The sequence below is a fragment of the Atractosteus spatula genome, chromosome 22, assembly GCF_055471065.1.
Source record: "Atractosteus spatula isolate fAtrSpa1 chromosome 22, fAtrSpa1.hap1, whole genome shotgun sequence".
Taxonomy (NCBI): domain Eukaryota; kingdom Metazoa; phylum Chordata; class Actinopteri; order Semionotiformes; family Lepisosteidae; genus Atractosteus; species Atractosteus spatula.
Window position 1 is genome coordinate 12,173,257 of NC_142727.1, and position 13,773 is coordinate 12,187,029.

Consider the following 13,773-nt stretch of genomic DNA (forward strand, 5'->3'; position numbering starts at 1 on the left):
GCTGCTAGCTGGCAATTCCAACCCAATGCTCTGTGGCAAGGTGAATGAAGACATCCATACTGCAGAAACAGCCCAAGCACCAAGTCAGTAATTTACCACTGAATTTTAATGCTGATCTGGGCGTGAATCCAGCTTTTCCAGAAACTGCATTATTTTCGAGCTGGATAGGCCACGGTTGGATGATGAATGAACAAAATGTGTGATACAGAACATGGGAACTCACGTGAGATACTGTCAGAGAAAGTATTTTATTCTCTATGAGAAAAAAAGTATCTATCATTTCAAGATGGATTACTTGTAGAGCAAAACAATAGGGTCAATTTTTTTCTTTCCATTTTCTCTCTCCATTTTGCTCTTGGCATCTTACAGAACTTACTCTTTTAGCTGTCAACTGTAGAGAAATTCCTGCCACTGGTCAAGAAATATGTCAGTTTCACAAAAATGCAAGGTCCAGTAAAAGACCAGTAGTGTAGCTCAGAGATTTCATTGAAGTAAATGAGCAGTCTTAAGTAAATGTCTCTCACTCCAAAGAGACTTTCAGTGTGTTAGAGACAAGATATTTTCAGTGTACTTCAGACAAGTGAGACCTCTAGTCAAGCACAACAGAATTATTTTACAGGCCAGATTACGCCACTACAGGGAAAAATATGGTACACAGTACTGCAAAACACAAGATTGTTATTGTAAACTAGCAAAAGCTGAACTCTTTAAAGAATGTGTAGGCAACTGTGCATACACTTTTGTTAGAATTATTATCTTTTTCTTCATATGAAAATGTACTCATCTGATTAGTGTATGAGGCACCAGTGGCTTAACTGTTGAAACACACACATCCATTATTTTATAAATATATAAGCATGCCTTCATTTCTCTTCAACTTTGTCCAACTCAGAATTTATATTTTGTCAGTTTGGTTTGACATGTTATCATTGCCTTGATTTTTGAGAAAAGGATAGTTTTTATGCCAAGTTCCTGTAGTCTCCCCACCTCCATCCTGCATTCATTCCAAACCTGATTTTGTTTTTTCTGTACACTGTCACAGAGATTCATAAAAACTAAATTAACAGGAACAACAAAGACACAAAAAACAAACAAAATATGAGGGCATGTACAGTTGCGGTATAGCAGGCATGAATGAATTTTGGTTCATCTTGTGTAATGAATTTTCAGTGGGGAAAAAAAGACAAGCAACTTTGGAGAGAGATCAGCTTTCAAGTATTTTTTTCAGATTGTGACACTTAAGTAGTAAGTTTCAACACAAATTAAAAGAGATTGCATTCTCTGTTGCTGCTTTAAGCTGCCTTGGTGCCTACTCACAGATGGAGATGCTACTCAATTGTAATGCCATTTTGTATCTATCCATCCCCCAATACAAGACTAAAACAGCACAACTTTTAGGCACTAAGGTATAAATGATTGTCACACAGTGAGCAATACTGTCGGTTTCATTTGCTTGGGGACAACGCTAACCTGAACTGGTCAATTAGGCAAAAGAGTTTTTCTCACTTCAGCAGTTTGCATCTGCATTCTGGTATATAAAAAAAATGTTTCATAGCTGTGGTTCTGCCAGCATGTTCTGCTGTGCACATATTTTTTAAATTCCACTTCTTTACTCTGAACAGTGCCCAAATCCTCAATTTCAAGGTGGAAAAAAAGCCTATATAGCAACAGTGAGCAGTAGTGTTTAGGGCTCTGAACTCTGGAGATCTGGACTGGTGGGTCAGGAGTTCAAATCCCGAGTGGGCACTGTCGAAATGCCCTTGAGCAAGGCGCTCCAATAAGATGCCATGCTGTATACATGGGTAACTCTCCAGGTTGTTATCGCAAATGAAAATGTATTCCCAATTGGCACATCTGGTTATACAGTATAAAGGATAAAACAATAAAAAAAAATGTGGAGCTGTATGCACACACGATGTACCAGAGACATAGAAACAACACCACCAAAAGGTGACAATGAAATAAACTCCCCCCCAAAAAAGAACAATGATAAGGAAAAGACGCCATTTCCATTGTTTGCAAGCCCTTTAGTCAGCAGTAATTTAGATAACCATTTTCTTACAATCTCCACGCTAAAAACGAAGTATGACATGCCCTGGCCTATCAGAGACAGAAGGGTCATGGTAGGGGGGCTTCTTGTAGAGCGTAACAAAAGAATAAAAAAGAAAATCAGAACTTGACCATTTCTCTCTGCCATCAGACCACTCTCCATAGCAACTCATCTCGAAATAAATATCTTGTTCCCCATACTAATTTTGTCCTGTGCTAACTGAAGACAGTCTGCCATTCACTTGCTGGTGTCTTTGGAGGCACAAATGAATCTGGAGGTCTGGCACTGATCCACCGGAAGCTCATGAACACAGTGGAGCTCTGTGTGGCACAGGAGGACAGAGCTCTCTCCCACTGCCTGAGAGCCTGAGACGAAAAAACACACAGCTTCCAACAAATAAGGCAAAAGTTTAAAGACCCACTAGGTCTGGGTCCTAATTATACTGCTTTCTTACATCACCCTTCCCAGCTCAGGCAGCCCTTATCTCCTTTGTTTTTATTTCAGCAAGCGCTGCTACTGTAGTTTTCAACCTTTCTGAAAGGCGTACTGTAGCAGCCCCTGTTTGGTGTTTATTTTAATATTCCCCTGATATGCAGTGCTGAAGGTCAATATGTGTGACACAAGATTAGACAAGCCCTCTACTTCTCCAGCCCCATTTACCTCAACAAATGAATCCATACAAAAAATGAAAGCTCCTTATTTGATTAATTAAAAACTGTACAAAAAAGCTTAATATTTTAAATAAAGGAGGATTTTTTTCATCCATACAGGCTGCATTGCTGCCTAAGGTCTATTCATTGCTGATGTATCAGACTGACTTATTGTCGGAAAAAATGTTTTTACCAATTTAAACACATCCTCTAATTCCTTGCAGCGAGACTCTTCCATACTGTATATCATGTGCAAAATTCTCTAAAGGGGCCACATGCACCCAGCCATTATTTTTTGTTGACTGTATAAAGATTTCCTTAACAGGAACTGTGCTGTCCAAACCTTATTCCTGGGATTTAAGAAAAGCAGCTCTGCATTAAACATGTGCTGGGTTTCAAGGACAAGTTGAAACAGAAGAGGACTGCAGCTGCACCACATAAAAATGCTGAATCTGTATTAAAGTGAATGAAACTTGGAAGTTTCATTCTCTGAAAATGTATGAATCTGTAGCATGCATTATATAGTATCTCTGTCTCTGGAAGAATTCTTAACAACATGGTTGGTCCTATTATGATGATAACATTGGGAAAACTGAATGGATCAGTAGAACAGGATTTCTGTCTCATATTAAACTGACCTCAGTTACTTCTCCAGGGAGGTAATGTAAATACTAGTGTCTTACTCCTACAGCACTAACTTAACGTCATATTCTCCAGATATACTCATTGCCCTGTTGGTCCTGATGGCAGATATACAGTAGTTCCAGACAACCAGGTGGGGAACAAGGGAATTAAAAGGGAAAAATACTACAAAAAAAGACACCATCTGTTTAAATCATCATGCGAGGTATGTATTCAGTACACAAAGATTATGAGCAAAGGACTATGGTTTTTACCCTCCTAATTTTACTCTTTGTTTTGCAAACTGTTGCTGTAGACCAGAAATCTGTTTTGAAGTTCACCATTCAGAAATATGGATTTTCCATGCACTGGTTCATGCCGGTGTGATAAATCTTAAAGAAAATAAAAAAGCAAGTCGAGAATAGGAAAAAAAAACATAACCATATGGGAGACAGGGTCAGAAGGGCAAACTAGTAAAAACAGGGAACTGACTATGATATAAAAGTATACCTTAAATTTCACAGATTTGTAAAACTCCAAAAATACATATTTTTAAAGAGAGTTGCTGGTTACATCAGTTACTTAGTCCCCTTCCTTCTCCCCACCTCTACCCCAATTTCAGCCCAAACTGTGGGGATTAGCACACGTTCTGTTAGCAAGACACTGAGACCAAACAAAAAGTGAAAGATGTAAAAATAATTAGCAGTGGTTAATGTTTCTTCTTTGGAACTGCCTGTTAATGAAAGAAGCAGCTTCTCTTTTGCTGACATAACCCTAACCAGCGCTCAAAAGGACTGCAGTAGGTGGCACAATGTAGAAAGCTCTTAAACAGTTGCTGCCTGTGCTCTTTTGCTTGGCTTTTCCTGATGAGGTGGCAATGAAACCAAGCGGCTCCTTAACTGCTAATTATTTTTGTCTGAATAAGGGTGAACAACTCAGGCATGCATAATAATGCAGAATGCAAATGCTGCTGTTATCTTTTTTAACACATACAGTATGGTGTGATGACCAATTTCAGAGCAATGGGACATTACATTTCAGTGATTTCTGCATCCCAAGGGCTATTCCAGTCTCCTGAATTAGCCTTCAGTTGGAAACGTACAATGATCATGGTATGATAATCTAAAGCATGACAAACCCTTTTGATGCATTTGTAGCTTCTTTTATCCCCTATTATGGATGCAAAGAAAACTCAAAGTTTGTTTGTTTTTTAATATGTAATTTCCCATCCACATGTAAACTAGGGGGTTGGAGGGATCTACAGCTACATAGTGATCATGCAACATTTCTGCCGTATATTCCATCAAACCCATGAACCCTGATAAGATCCTGAATTTTGGAGTTCAGAGACATTTGTACATGACTAGGCTAAGAGAGGATGGTCATTTTTTTCCCCATCAGCACATCTAGCTTCCAAAAAAGCAATGCATCGATAAATCGATGTTCGAGAAGCGCAGAATTACTAAAGGACAACAAAATTTCACCATGTAACTCCAATTTTTTGTTTATACCGTATAGGCTAAATACGGACTTAATCTCCTGCTGCATTAATTTACATCTGTGTAAATTTGTACTCATTTGTATTAGGTAGAAAACCTACTTACAAACGGCAAATACATTTTAAACCAATAATAGTGGTAAATAATAATTCAAAATGGAATAGTATGCTTAATGGCCTTGGTGCTTTCACTTGCATGAAAATGATACCCGTGCACATCGAAGTTCTGAAGTTGTCCAAGGCCTGTCTTGTACATTAAAAATAGTTTGTATACTTTTCTTTTGCGATTGTTAGATACAATGTGTGCTGTGATGCCAGTACAATCATTCACTGGCCATAGGCATCTTAACAACATTTAGCTCAGGACATTTGAAGCCACTTTGCTGCAGCAAAAGAGTGAAAAGGCACAGCTGATGTACTGTGTGCTCACACAGCTAATGCAACGGTATGATCTGTAATTCTAGAAGAACAAAGGGAAGAAACTGGAAAACAAGAAAACTCAATCCAAAAGTCCCTTTCTTACAAGCTTTACAAAGAAAACAAACTACCTCCTCACATTTCCGACAGCTGAATGTCATCAAACAAAAAACATCAATGGATCGATGCATTGAATTAACCTACAGTAGGAATAATATCAAATTTTCTTTTTGATTTGTTTCTGAAGAAACATTTCTATTGGGTATATAATGCAATTAAAACACTGTCAATTATTTTTCTGATCCATCAGGGTTTTAAGTCATTAATTGATTGTTTTTATTACAGTACCTGCCAGTACGATTTCATACCTGATATATCCTGTTAATGGGCTCCTGCAGAGGGAGAAACCAAGGTATGAAATAACGAGAGTAAATCCACCCTCACTGTTTTGGTAAAGGCATTCTGCTGGCTAGCATGCTGAGCGCTTATTGGCACAGTCTCCTCAAACTTTCAAGGGCAAATACTTATAGAACGGAAGCTGGCAGACTGGCTTTGAGTCTTACACACACACACAGACATATAAACTTCGAGAGGCTCTCAAGCAATTTCTGTCATACCTGCTGTCTACTGTAGCTCACATCCTCTTCCAGCACTGAGCACATACCTGCTCTCCTTCTGTGAAAACACGCCTGCCGAAACTCCAGACAATATTAGGTGTGGGATCTCCGCTGGCTTCGCAGGTGAGACTGATCTGTTCTTCTAGTTCCAAAGCTGTCTTATTCTCAGTGTAGGTGATTTTGGGTTTCACTATTGGAAGAATGCAAAACATGCACTGCATAAAAAATATGTTCCATTAACATAAAGGACGTGGCATGTGGTGAAAACAATTCCAGTGCTTTTGAGAACAGGCCTCATCACACTATGCTCCTTTCTGTATGAAAGTACCTATTGTGCTTTTTCCCATCCTTTTACTTTTGGAAAATCCGTAACAGACCCAACACATTTTGAAAAATACAGAAAGAGCAGTTATATAAAGCGGGGGCTTTTAAAAACAGAAAGGAGTGACAATAAAAATACTGTACAGACTAGTGTCTTATGAATGGATATTTTGGCTTTCTTGTAATTTGCTGGGGTGCCATTAGTACTAGTCATATTCTTTGGGTTATAAAAATATCATTACTCTAATACTTTCATCATTCCTACAATGTTACGCTAGAAATATTCATTTTTAATTTGCCTAACTTTAAAAAGAATAAAACAATCATAACTAAAGGAGAATTAAAAGTTAGAGCTCTAGAATACAGTTTTATGACAACCAGGATTGGGTTTCTTAATTTTTTTTACCAAAAACATTCAGGCTAATCTCCTGTTCCTTCTCTCCAGCCTTGTTCCTGGCAATGCACTTGTAATCTCCCTGATCCACTTTCTTCACATCCTTTATTGTCATCTCAGATCCGTCTTCGTTGAAGCTGTACTTACTGCCCGCTTCCAGAATGATATTATCCCTGGTAAAAGAGAGAGGCAAAGAAAGACAAATGACACTTCTTCCCTAACCTTTCAAAAAGTAATTCCTTTTTGTTTTGCTTCTCTGGACCTTTGATATAATCTTCTTTTAAACGCTAAAATCACACAAAACATCCTTTTTTATCTATATCCAATGATAACACAGGAAATTAGAAGATCTAAGAAACAAATAAAAACTTACAGGGCTCATATGAAAACAGCAGGCATAGAAGTCCCAAGAAGAAGATTTGATCTTTAAAATTAAAAAGACTCACTAAATGAAGTGTGAAGAAACTGTGACTAACAAGAGTGAAGAATGAGGAAATTAGGTTAACAACATGCAGTCGTCAATATAAGGAACTGAGCAGTAAATGAGAACACCAAAGCAACATATTTTATAAGTTTCTTCAGCATTCCAGATTCCTCTGATTAAGTGAAATTCATTAAGCAGTTGCGCCCATGAAGCAGAACTTTCATAAGGTAGCTTAAGCACTGATTTTATTAAAATAAAAATAAAAGATATTGCTCATCCTCCTACATTTAAAAGATGAAGGACGCAAAATGAACACATGTAAAACCCACACAATAAGAAGGACCAGGTGTGCAATTAAAAAAAAAAAGATGAAATGCAATCTTAATTTACAAACCTTTTGAAGTGTAAGAAAGCTGACTGTAGTAAACTCAATGCGGCAAATATAAAGGAAAATAAATTAAAACCAAGAAAGTGGGCTGCGTAAAGACACCGAATCCATCCATACATATATTTTGCCTGATTCTAGCCCAGAAGACAATAAGGAAGAACACAACATAGATAGGATACCAGTCCATTGCAAGACATGCACACAGGACACCAAGACAGAATGGCAGTCACAGGGAGAACATGCAAACTCCTTACTGAAAGTAACCTAAGACAGAAACCAACCCACGATCTAAGCGCTAGCAGGCAATAGTCCTTACAACCAAATCACCATGTCACCCATAATTAACCAAATTTATTTCACTTCCAGCATAGTTCAGGCCAGTTTCTTTTTTTCTGAAAACACCATATTATCTGAACTCTGCATTTCAGTTTTACCTGGGCAAATGTAACTCCCTTGAGGCTCACTTAAGTCTGAAGTAAATAGATGGCTCATAATTTGCCTTCGTGGTTTATGCCAGGTTTTATTCCGAAGGGGACACAGCGGAGAGGTTTGTGCTGCAAACCCAAAGCTCCAAAAGAAACCTGTTTGCCTCTTGTGGGAATTCTGCACAGAGAAGTCTGATAACATTTCACCTCCAGGCAATGTGCTCTGTGGAGACTCCCGACAGCACAGTGACTCAGCTACCCCAGCACTTTAACTTTAGAGGTACAAAGAGGGTGGTGCTTATCTTATACTGGCACTGAAGGTATATTCACACCATTGACAGCGAGAGCTAGGAAGTGTGACAGAGCTGTCTCTGACCCTAAAGACAAATGATAAATTGCTGAGTGGGACTGCCTTCTGCTTCCTTGGCCCTAAGCCACGATGGAGACACCTTCTGATCTCCTTGTAATCCCGGTCTTAAACTGAGGAAGGTCGATCACCGTCCCTCCTCCTTCTCAGAGCAAAAGTCATATCACAACCTCTTTGTCAATACCGAGCTCAAAACACCGCTAAGTGCTGTCAGTGTACAGGCTCTTAAGGTGGGATGAGAGCAGGAAGAATCTCAATGCATCTGCAAACGATTTGAGATTTCATTCCATTGGCCTTAGTATCTCATTCTATTCCAACTCAATGTTATCAGCACCAGAAAAAAACACAGGAATGTTAAATATGCAAGGAAACAGACCCAAAAAACTGGTGACAATACCTAAATTCAACATTTTTTTTCCATTTATACTGTAATTTATCTTTCCTCACCTGAAAACAACAGATCAGTAGTACAGTCTTTATGAATTTAAGATAAACTGTAATTTATCTTTCCTCTCCTGAAAACAACAGATATAAATTTATGACTGATTGTTTAATTATAAAGTAAGGTCATTTCCTTATAGTTTCACCAGATGAGAAACTGGTTTCATAATAAGGCGCTTGGAAAAGGCTTTTTTAACACTTTGCTTGTAAAAACACTGAAGCACAAATACACTCAGTCTCCATATATGTTGTTTTCTATCTGATCTGTTAAGGGCAAAATGGCACTCTTTGGTGAATTGGTGGTGCTTTGTCTGTATCTCTACTGTGTCCTCATCTGTTCTCTGGCCCTCAGAAAGGGGCTGCGATTCAGAAAGCCCTCAAAACAGCTCCCTCAGCAGGGCAAACTGCACATACAGTAGTCAGTGCAGTGATAATAATATCCCCCCCACCAGGTCCAGGTCAGGTAACTGAAGCACAGAACACCAGATAGAGAAAAGCAGAAGAGCAACTGCCATTGGGGTTGTGTATCACCAGCTCACAGGCGATCCCCTTCTCTTTATACCCCATTTTCTGTCTTTCTGAACCTGCGACCTTCGCAAGGCCCACAGCAGACTGCGGCACAAGGGCAGCTGAAACAGACAGAGGTCCGTGCTCAGTGCTCCTACTCTCAGCAGCAGGGTGCCAGGCCTGGGGCCCACACAACAGCCTGTCTGGTCTGTACAGCCGCCACTGGATGGACAGCAGGCAGACAGCAGCGGCTCGGCCAGGAATGTGAATCGGTGCCTGGCACACTGGGACTGCACGCACTGAGGCAGCCAGAGCCGTCCGTCCCAGAAAGTGCAGTTTCAATGGTGGCACCAAACATGCCAGCTCATGTCACAGTGCTGGAGCCCCCGGATTATTGGTGATGCAGGTCCTTGCCTGCTGGGACTGCAGAGTAAACAGCTGCTGCCAGTGGTCCAACTGCTCTCTCACGCCCTTCAATTCTCCGTCCAGATTCGGGGCAAGTTCTTGCAATCACTGGCCTGGCCTGGTGCATCCACTTAGGTCCAGCAGGTCCAGCACAGCCCCTCTTCCCTCACCCATTAGGAAAAAAAGCACAGCCTTCGGCCCACTTCACTGTGGCTAACAACAGTGTTGTAACACTTCCCAGAGCTGGTACACATCAAGTACAACTAATCTGAGTGCGCCACCTGCCCCACCCCTAGTTTTTCGGCAAGAGGCGTAGGAAGGATCTTCTAATCGATGCAGAGCAATGCCACAATGCTATTTAATTCTGCTCTCACGCTGACTGGTGCCCTAAGGGCCTGGATGGATACTGCAGTGGCAGGAAAGACACTTCACACAGCACTTCTGAAAACCCAGCTCCAGCAGCCCTCCGACAAGCCACAGAGAAGCAGAGTGGGGGCGAGGAAGGATTTGTAGCCTGCCCGGAGATCCCTGCGCAAAACACCACCGAACAAAAGAGCTGGAGATCTGCAGTGGAGGCTGCTGTTTTCACAGTGAATTCTTTTGTGTCTGGTTTAAATCCCACATTGACTGACAAATGCCCTTCCTGTCCTTTTAGAGAAACTATTTAACACTGTTTCACTGAATGGTAACCCACTTCTTTCTGTGCTGAATGATACTTCTGCAGTATACTGTACATACTTAATACAAGCTATATATGTATTTTAACATGACTTTTAAAGCAGTATTGTTTACAGTTGTTTTTTTATGCACAAAGGGACGGAGCATTGTTTATACTTTGCAGTAGTTCACTTTTTTCTTGGAAAGACAACAGTGATGATATATCAGGAAGTTAAGAACACTGCCAACTGTTTTCAAATCCCAGGTGAAATACAGGATGAATGCTGAGTACTATTACTGTGACAGACGTGTAAATTCCAGAGAGATTTCGGACCTGTTATGGTGTAAGAAGTACTGTATGTGATTTGTTTATTGCAGGAAGAGAATCTTGTCTTTATCCTGTGAAATTATTGTTTTGATCTGGCGGGGTTTGGGAAGGGATTAGGTTTCTTTTCCATTTTGATATCAAAGAACCATTTCATTTAGTTTCTTTTGCATTATTATTAATACGTGTGGTCTGCAGGTAATGGACATATCATCTCCAAGTGGTCAACGTTTTCCCTGAAACACCTCTGGGCATTCAGGTCGTTTTCACACAAAATAAATGTTCACTGGGAACTCTTGGAATTTCTCTTTTGATTGCTAGAAGCGGAACAACTCATTCACCGTCACGGAAAAGCTGCTGTTCATCATGCTCAACTGGGGTATGGTCTTAACTTTTGCTATTTTCCCACTGATTAAAAACCATGTCATTTTTAATAGATTCTTGCTGAACTAATTTTGGGAATTTTGGCCATCTACGAAAGCCTGTTGTTGCTGGTTAAGGAGCAGAAGCATGGGATACAAGCACAAAGCAATGCAAACATCAGGAAAACAGGCCCATCCCGTATAGAAGACACCCCCAGTCCTGGACTGAAGCCAGGACCCCTGCTCAGGTGTTTAACTGTAAATGTTAAACACCGCGCACCTTGCGTTAAATCATCGTCAATCCAAAAACCTTCTCTTCTTCTCAGTATTTAACAAATGAATAATCGGACTGTTCCCAATGTGCTAATGATGCAAAACTTCGCACTGCAAACATCACAGACTGCTGCTTTCCCACTGTACGTGTGAAGTTTGGGATTTCTCATTTCTTCCTCAGTTTACCTTGCCCAAGTAACGGTAGGTTCTGGGTAGCCATCAGCATCGCAGGCCAGCACCACAGACTGTCCAATGTCAGCTGTTGCATTAAGTTCAGGCTGCCTGGTTCTGATCGTAGGGAGAACTGGAAAAAAACAACAACACTCTCATGATGAAGGGCAAGCTACTGTGAGATCAAATTCGCAAACATGAGTAATACTCAGAGTACAGTAGGCAACAAACAATACAGCACAAAGACAGCAACTACAGTAGCTGTGGGAGTGATGGCTGGGAATGTACAAAGCTACAGATGCCTTCGTAGTAGTGAAAAAACGGGTATTCTTTTTTCCAGTGGACTTATGAGAAATTGTGTTAACTGAGCATTTGGAAAAAAGGAGCCGGAAAACTCAGACATAGATTTGGCTCCTACAGCCACAGTACAACTGTGCTGTACAAAATCAGCACAGATAATCAATCACATTCAGTGAAAACTAACAGTGACAGCTTTCTTTCCGATCAGTCAAAGTTTGTATTTGTCAGAAGTCACTTTCCTCCCTTCAGTGACCATGACTAAAAACAACACATAGATTTCCAGTTACTATAAAAGCAGATAATCTCATCTTGTCTTATCAAGTTTTGTTTTTTATTAGGTTTCTCTCTATGTTCATTGATAGCTTCCAGTTTAAAATGAGTTAAGAGGGAAGAATTATTTGGAAATCCCCTTGGACACCATGTCTCGCCTTGTGAACTGCCAGTTATCTGCGGATGTGGTGGACACCGAAGATGCCACGTGCCCAGAATGAAAGAGGCACTCCACTGCGCTGAACATGAAAAAAGGCCAGAAAGAAACAAAGGGGCGTGATTCACAGTGCTCACCATTGACAATCACCCGGATGATCCTGAAGTCAATCTCGCCGCGGGCCATGATCCGACCCTCACAAGTGTACGAGCCCTCATCCGTTTTCTTGATTCCCCGGATCTGTAGGTGGTTGTTGCCCAGGATTCTGAAACGAACTTAGTGAGGAAGGGAGAATTCCGTCTTGAAAGGGAATTTAGAACAACACGCATGCAATCACGAGTGGAGTGTGCCTCACCGAGTTCAAATGCTGAGGTAAAAGTTGAGAGTTAAAGCTGGAGAACCTCAGAAAAGTTATAAATTAAAGGAGGCCACTTGGCTCGTCTCTCACATCGGAAAGCTAACCAATCTGAGGGACCTGATCCAACTGTTTCTTGAGAGATGGAAATGGACCTTCAAATCCTTCATATATCTAACTATAGGGAGACAGTGACAACCAGAATACTTGTCTAGAAATTAAGAAAAGACAACCTGCTTGTACTGCAAAAACCAGGAGTAAAAAAAAAATTAACTGTCCCAATTACCAGTGGACAAACAGTCCATGAAGGTCACTTAATACTACTGTAAGAATTCAGTTTGCCTACAGGAAAAATAAGAACCAATACTGCCTGTCAGTTTCAAGATTCCTTTTAGCCTTTGCCAACTAAAACACTGGTAATTCTGAAGGACCACTCTCCAGCAGTCTGTCTTTAAATCTTTCCTTAATAAAGACATTCAATACACTACTGAATGTTAACAATTAGTTCAACTGTCTAACTGAGAGCTAAGATGGAATACAAACCAGAATGCCCCTGTAGTTCCCTATGACTGGAGTTATCTATCACTGTTCTAGTCACAATATGCTGATGCTAGCGGAAAAGTCTGCTTTTTTTTCATTTGTATAGTTGTACTCAAGTTCAGCAAACTGTTTTTAAAAGAGCAAAAAGCTGTGTCAAAAACGGACTTTTACATAAACAGCCTTTGGTTTAAGACACTGCTATAATTTGGGGTTTTGCTGGTAAATCTTGTTTTCCAGTGAAAAATGCATCTACAGAGGGAGTGTCCATACATCCCACACTCCAGCACAGCGTAGTGATTTTGTATTTTCCAGTGGTCAAGAAACCACCAGTGTATAAGAATAAAGGCTTTAAAGTCAGAATAGTACAGACCACATTATTTAATTTTTTTAGAGAACAAGTGCCAAAAATGTTGAGTCATCAGACGGACATTATAAGACAAATAAAATACAGCCAAAAATTACACACCCCTAAAACAATATCAGAAAATGATCTATTTGGAGAAAAAAAAAACAGCAAGACTGCAAAAGACCCACATCATACAGTGAGGTGAAGTACACCTCCTTAAGATTTTATAATTTAACATATTTGATCTTCACCTAGTCCTCACCCAGTCCTAATAGTACATAAAACTAACCTCAATTGACAAATAACATACAAAAGCCTACTTTGTCATTATTTTTTAAAATCAGCCAGCATTTAATATCTTTATGTGAACCCTGATCTCTCCATCTCAATTAAGGGGTACTATTATTTTTTCACACGATTTCACAAGACATTGAATGCCTGTTGATTTTTTTTTAAATAATGACAAAGTAGAATGTTTGTTAGCTGTCAAAT

The 13,773-nt window shown here is 40.0% G+C and overlaps 1 protein-coding gene across 9 annotated transcripts in view; it reads right to left on the reverse strand.

The window, feature by feature from the left end:
• Positions 1-13,773, reverse strand: part of LOC148816834 (neural cell adhesion molecule 1-like) — a 246,055-nt gene that overhangs the window by 66,099 nt on the left and 166,183 nt on the right. For 5 of the 9 annotated variants that reach the window (XM_088939431.1, XM_088939429.1, XM_088939428.1 and 2 more), the window contains exons 5-8: positions 12,178-12,315; positions 11,329-11,446; positions 6,581-6,741; positions 5,901-6,043 (exon numbers count right to left, since the gene is read on the reverse strand). In XM_088939431.1, coding sequence (XP_088795557.1) covers positions 5,901-6,043; positions 6,581-6,741; positions 11,329-11,446; positions 12,178-12,315 — 560 coding nt within the window. Of the gene's footprint in view, positions 1-5,604; positions 5,629-5,900; positions 6,044-6,580; positions 6,742-7,386; positions 7,420-11,328; positions 11,447-12,177; positions 12,316-13,773 lie in introns of all 9 variants that reach the window. The other 4 variants (XM_088939430.1, XM_088939424.1, XM_088939426.1 and 1 more) reach the window with 3 other exon arrangements.